Genomic DNA, 6,702 nt, shown 5'->3' on the forward strand with positions numbered 1-6,702 from the left:
TTTTAATTTACCTTGATTATGAAATCATGAACGGATTTGAGGTTTGTTGATCCATTTTTATAGTGAGGGAACGTCTGTAAAACAAAAGAGACGAACAACATATGATTAATTTGAGGTTTTCTTGTCATGGATGGTGGAAATCATACTTGGAGAACAACATTTAGAAATCAAGTACAAAATCAAGAATATGAAACCAAACCTGGAATCTTTGAAACCTATAAATAGAACCTTGAACAATCATCTACTGATCCTTCATGATTTAGGTGAGAGAGCTCGTGAGGTTTGAATAGATTTAGGTGTGGTGCTTTTAAGAGATTTAAGTTATTTAAATTTTGAAATCACTCATCACGGGTGGTATAGGCGGGATATGTGGGTTTTTAGAGCTTGTGCATTCCAAGGTAGTACATTAGGCATTAAGAGTAGTAAACTTTTAATTTTAAGAGTTTTTGATGAAATTACCTTATTGTCCTTCCTGTATGTATTATAATATAATATAGAAAAGGCTGCTATACTTACATTGTCATTGACCAGTATTTCAATTCCTTCATCAACTATCTCTTTCATGAACTTTAACATAAAATAGCCACATTCGGTGCTTCCCGGCTGACATTGACACTACATCAATACAAAACAAATAGTCATTATAACATAGATTCTTATCATAAGGTTAAAACTACTATTTCAATAAGGAATTAAATATTCACCCTAACGTTGGGCCAATTGAGTTTTACCCTCGATCCACTTTGTGTACCGTACAAGTTCATTGCACTAAAAAAATCTTAAGAAATATATCAAATACTAAAACATAATGTTTCCATAATTTTGTATAACTTACCCGTCGATAATTTGCTACAACTGCAAATTAAAAGTTCCTGGCCTTAGAAAATCAAGGTAATAGCAAGTCATTTTTTTCATGTGTAGTACGCTCAGCACCCAACGATTTCTAAATAAACAAAAACCAAATTTAGTCAAACAAATAATAAAAATAATAAAACTTGTATTTCGATTTGGATGGTTTTAATAATTAGACCCAGGATTGTAGGGAATCAAGATGATTTCATTGTCCTTTCTGTTAAACAAACGATTTGCAATGCTTCGATATGAATCATCAATATTTTTGAACTTTGATTTACGTTCACGTGGTGAGGCTGTAGTCGAGCTCACAAAACAAATTCCATGATTTCTTTTTGACCCATTGTTGATTTGCTCAAATAAGTGCCTGATAAGATACGAAAACTAAACTGATTGAATAAATTGTGTTTTACGAACAATTTTTTGAATAAAATTTAAGCACTTACATTAAATAAAGTGTAATGACAAAACCAATAATCTCCTGCAATGTTAAAACTCTTTCAAAATCATCCGCGGATAGGCATATTCAACTCTCGTACCCAAAGAGATCATCTTCACACCGCAATTTTATATACTCAACCTTTGAAAATTTTGCATCAGCCATCATTGCAATCATTTTCAAAACACCAATTTTCTCAATTCTTATCCTCGTATTCCTCCGTTCTCTCATCATATTTTTTTGCATGATCACATTTTCATTCTCCTTTTCTTTTCCTTTCTCTTTTTATTTTCCATTCTCTTGTTATCATTTTTTCTTTTCTTTATCTTTTCTTTTCCAATCTCTTGTTTTCTTGGTTGATCCTTTTCTTTTCCATCCTCTTGTTTTGTTGGCTGTTCATTGTCTTTTCCATTCTCATCATCAAGTTTTTCTTAGCCGTTTTGAAGTTTTTTCACATCGGTACTTTTCGCACCATTTTTTCCTAAAAAAAAAGAAAATTGATTCAGCATTTTATTTTTACCAACCCGAGAGAATTCCAGCAAAAAACAAAAAGCCAAATTTGGGGATCAAAACAAGTAAAAAACATGCAGAGTTCGTTAGTTCAACAGACATGTTATAAAATGTTGTCTATAAATATGTTAAGGAAACTAAATTGGTTTGATTGACCAAGGAACTAATGAATTCATTAGTCCAACAGACAATCAGGTTCAGTCCTCAAATCCATTAAAAATATCATATTTTTCTTTATAGTTAATGCTTAGCGAAGAGCTTATCCTATAAATAAAAACCACCAATTGTAATTACCAAGTCAAAGCATCAAATAACTAAATGTCTTGGCCAACTTAGTATGAAGCCAACCGCATCTTTGACCTTGTCAATGAACTCTTTTTCAATTGAAACCAATAGTAAAGCGTCTCCTTGTAGACATATTTGCATTATGACTTCAATGTTCTCACCTATATGTCAAGGTAAAAAGTAAGATCCAAATTTCTAAAAAAATGTGAAAATATGAATATGAAGCGGTAATATAACGCAAATATTTTTTGTAATACCTGAGACACTATAATCCACAATGGATCCTTTGGCGACTAAATTTGTGGCATCATCAAATGCAAGATAACACGAATTGTCCTACAAATATATGATATTAGTTGCAATGAATTCTGATAAAACATAAATATATTATATTAAAAAGAAACCCTTGTACCCAAGACTTACAGGTGATTCTTGATCAAGTGGTTCATTTTCAAACTCTTCTTCTTGCCCCCCCCCCCCCCCCCACCCCATTTGGAAACTTACGGCTTTGAAAACACTATTCTCTAGCTCATCTTCAAGTTTGTTGAACCGTTCATTGGTCTTCTTTTGCTCATTGTCCAGGTACTGCTTAACAATCTTGGATATAAAAAAATATCGGTCTTGTGTTACAAACTTGCCCATTCCGGTCACATGTCCACGTTGTTACTTAGTACCCATGGCCTCAGTGAGCACATCATGCGTTCACATGATTCATAATGTCCCGACTGATGTAGCTCATCCTATAATTGGGATAAATTTAAAATTAAAGAGATCTTTCCATACAAAAGAGTAAACGTTATCACATAAGATGGAACCTTTTTTTAAAGCCCAGTTAGGCTTAGGCCTGTTACGATCAAATGTCTAGCTAGCTATTAAGAGTGGGCCCTAATATGTTTTATGATAATTATTTTATTAATTATTATAATTTAGGGCCCATGCCCGGTTTTGCCCGGACCTTGTGCTTCTATAATGACTAGACATGAAATAAACTTACACTTTATTAACAACCACTTGGACGTTTTCATCAAAATCTCATGTTTTCGTTTTTCTTGCTTCTTTCCACAACTCGTTGAAAAAATTACACAAACTTGTTATTGTCTTCCTCACTTTCACGTGTAACATGCCATTGATTGCAAAATGAAGAAGTTGTTGCATTAGTACATGACAATCATCAGACTTCAAACCATTCATCTTTGAATCATCATCAGTTACGAGATTCTTGAAATTGGAGCAATACCCATCAGGCACTTTTATGTTAGACAGGGTATCATAAAACGGAAGTTTCTTCGAGGTATTCAATGTGTAGCATGCAGGTGGAAGCCAAAGTCGATTCCCTTTTGGTTTAGGTTGTAGTTCAGGCTTAATGCCCAGCTCCTTAAGATCTTATCGTGATTTTAATCCATCCTTCGTCTTGTAAGGTAAGTTTAACAATGTCCCATAAACACTCACACCATTTTTTTCTATGTGCATAACATCTAACTGATGACGTACAAGCAACTTCTTTCAATATTCAAGTTCAAAAAAAATTGACTTTTTATGCCATAATTTAGCTCTCTCATCGATACTTTTCTTTTTTCTTTTTTGACCTTTAATTCTTTGACTTTTTCTTCTTTCTCCATGTATTATCAAACACTGTATATAGTCGTAGATGTCTTCACCAGATAATGGTTTTTTTATAACATTGTTCTCTTGTTGATTGTTGAAATGCCTTTTTCTTTTACGAAAAGGATGTTCAAGTGGGAGGTATCTTCTATGCCCAAGGTAGCATAATTTCTTAGACTTTGGAAACCATTGGGAAAAGGTATTCTCTAAACATACCGGACAAGCATAGTAAGCTTTGGTAACACACCCCAAAATATTGCCATATGCGGGAAGTCACTTATAGTCCAAAGTAATATTGCTCTTAGATTAAATTATTCTTTCTTATAAGCATCATATATCTTGACACTAGTTTCCCACAAGAGTTTTAGATCTTCTATCAATGGTGACAAGTAGACATCAATATTGTTACAAGGTTGGCTTGGCCCTAATATCAATAGAATCAACATTTATACGAGGGTAGATTATATGTTATTAGAATAATCGGCCAACAACTATACTTGGAACTTAATAACTTGTGAGGATTGATGCCATTGGCGGACAAGGCTAATTTAAGATTCTGATATTCTTTTCCAAAGTCTTTCCACGTTTTGTCAACAAGCTTCCAAGATGGGGAATCATGAGGATGAGTTATATTACCACTATTGGCCCGGCCTTGTGCATGCCAAGTTAAGTCATTTGCAATTTTTGGTGACGAAAACATTCTTTTAAATTTAGGGATGGGAGGAAAATACCACAAAACTTTTGAAAACACGTTCTTGGTATTTTTCCTTCCAACTAGATTTGCCACAAGTTGGACACTAAGAAGTATCCTTATGTTCTTTCCAGAACAGAACACAATCGTTTTCACATACATGAATCTTTTCGTATTGTAGACCTATTTCTTTTAGAAACTTCTTGGCCTCACATATCGAGCTAGGGATTGTATTGTTTAATGGTAAGACATCTCTTAGGGCACCCAACAAAGCATCAAAACTAGAATTAGACCAGCCAAATTAACCCTTCAAATGTTGGAATTTCAATAATCCACTAAGTGCATTATACTTTGACCCTACATAAAGTGGCTTATCACATTTTTTAAGAAATGATTTCAATGAATCAGGTTCTTCTACATATGTGAAGGCATCATGTAGCATTTCCTTTGTATAATCAAACTCAGGAGATCTAGATTTACTAGGGCATCTAGAATCAACCTTGGGAAGTTTTTCACCATGGAAAGACCAAATTGTATAACTTTCATCGAAACCATGGGAAAATAGATGATAGCGCGCACTGTCAATTGAGTGGTGACACAAGTTGATGCAATTTACACAAGGACACAGAATAACATTGAATTTTGAATTATTACTTTGGGCAAACTCTAAAAAGGCTTCCACACCTTCTTCACGCATTTGATAATCTATCAGACGTAATCCATGATTTATCCATGATATTTGCTACTAGTTTAAACTATAGCAGTAAAAAATCATATAAGAAAGCTAGATAAAAAAGCATATGAATCTATTCAATTGACTTAGAATAAAATTTTAAACATAAAAGATATAAATCACATATTACTATACATTAAGCTCATAAACCCTAACACTAAAGTAATAAGTACAGTTTGGGCCAACTAATTCCCTATACATCCATGATCAAGCATTACTACAGATTATACCAACAATATTCCATTGATAATATGTCGGAAATCAACTATCAAGCTTAACAAACAGATTCGAAACTAGGGTTGTGCAAATTTTGGGTAAACCCGAAAAAACCCGAAAGTTGGACCGAATACAAACTGAATCGGACTGTTATGTTGTAAATGGGTAGGCAATCGGTTCCTAATTATTGCATAAGTTTCATGGTTTTGAAATGTAGTATTTGATTGTTCAATATTCATTTTTTTTCAATGGAGAAACTTATTAGTTAGAACATTAACATTATTGCATTAGTTTAAACTATTATTGCAAACATTTTCTGGAAAATATCTTCTAGAACATTATGATGATTGTTGTAAAGAGTAAAAGACTTACGTTGATTAATTCCACTCGCAGCTTTGGAAATTTAAAATGTAGAGTCCGTAAAACCTTCAAAATAAGAAATGTTAACAGGAAAAGTAATGAAAACACTTTTGATTATGTATATTGACATGTTGACTAATGCTTCATAGCAATCAGACCAGTAATGTATTAAGAACTGATTATAAGAAATATGTTGTGTAATGAGCCATGTATCTAACATTTTTGTTTAGTTACCATTAACATATTTTACAAAACATATAATTGAATATTGTACAGACATGCACTAATAACTAGCTAGGGGTGTAAACGAGCCGAGCCCGAGCTCGGCTTGTTTTGAGTTCTTTTTGGCTCGTGAGTCGTTTCTCAAGCTCGATACCGGCTCGTTTATTATTTATTAAATTTATATATGTTTTAAGTGATTTTTTATATTTTGCAAAAAACCTTAAACGAGCCTATTTCTCAGCTTGAGATCGTGTGCAGAATGCCTTAAACGAGTCAAAACTCAGCTCAAGGTCGGTTGTGCAAAGTGAAATGAACACAAAAGTCCAAAAGAGTCAATATAATAGTATAAACATTAAAACATACACCAGACTCATTACGGCTCGAGGGGCCTAAACGAGCTTCCCATTCAAGGCTAGAGTTAGGGCCATATAACTAAATGAGCTTTCTTTATGGTTTAAGGCTCAGGCTTGATAACGCTCAGCTAGTTTCAAAGATTTTTATCGATCAATCTCAAGTCGCTCACGAGCGGCTCGACTCGCTTGCACCCTTACTAATAAGTTACAAAAAGATTAACCATTTAAACTCTCGAAAAACTCCCACAAATAGGCCTAACAACATAAATTTAAAAGGTTAACCATCTTAATAGGTTAAACATATAAAACTATGTGGTAGTTAGACATATTTTTAGGCATTATTATTATTTTACGAAGTTTCTAACTAATTTTATAAACCCTAACTAAATTATGAGAACATGTCGAAAACATATAAACAAACTCAACCGCTATCATAATT

The 6,702-nt window shown here is 33.3% G+C and overlaps 1 protein-coding gene across 1 annotated transcript; it reads right to left on the minus strand.

Annotated features, from left to right (window-relative positions):
- Nucleotides 1–2,091: 2,091 nt before the first annotated feature.
- On the minus strand, nt 2,092–2,728 carry LOC143605921 (uncharacterized). Its single transcript, XM_077081867.1, has 3 exons — nt 2,510–2,728; nt 2,344–2,422; nt 2,092–2,247 (listed from the first exon to the last, which is right to left on the minus strand). The coding sequence occupies exons 1-3, from the start codon at nt 2,726–2,728 to the stop codon at nt 2,108–2,110; spliced, it is 438 nt and encodes a 145-aa protein (XP_076937982.1). The 3' UTR covers nt 2,092–2,107.
- Nucleotides 2,729–6,702: the final 3,974 nt, after the last annotated feature.

This window comes from Bidens hawaiensis, unplaced genomic scaffold (assembly GCF_021521415.1).
Source record: "Bidens hawaiensis isolate Kalapana, Puna unplaced genomic scaffold, B.hawaiensis_p1.1 tig00071997_1, whole genome shotgun sequence".
In the NCBI taxonomy this organism is placed as follows: domain Eukaryota; kingdom Viridiplantae; phylum Streptophyta; class Magnoliopsida; order Asterales; family Asteraceae; genus Bidens; species Bidens hawaiensis.

Bases quoted from the DNA above. Each gene is read 5' to 3' on its own strand.
- LOC143605921 (XM_077081867.1), bottom strand. From the start codon at position 2,728: ATGGGCAAGTTTGTAACACAAGACCGATATTTTTTTATATCCAAGATT. The intron at 2,423-2,509 runs GTAAGTCTTGGG...ATATATTTGTAG, and splicing joins CACTTGATCAAGAATCACCT to GACAATTCGTGTTATCTTGC. The intron at 2,248-2,343 runs GTATTACAAAAA...CTTGACATATAG, and splicing joins TGTGGATTATAGTGTCTCAG to GTGAGAACATTGAAGTCATA.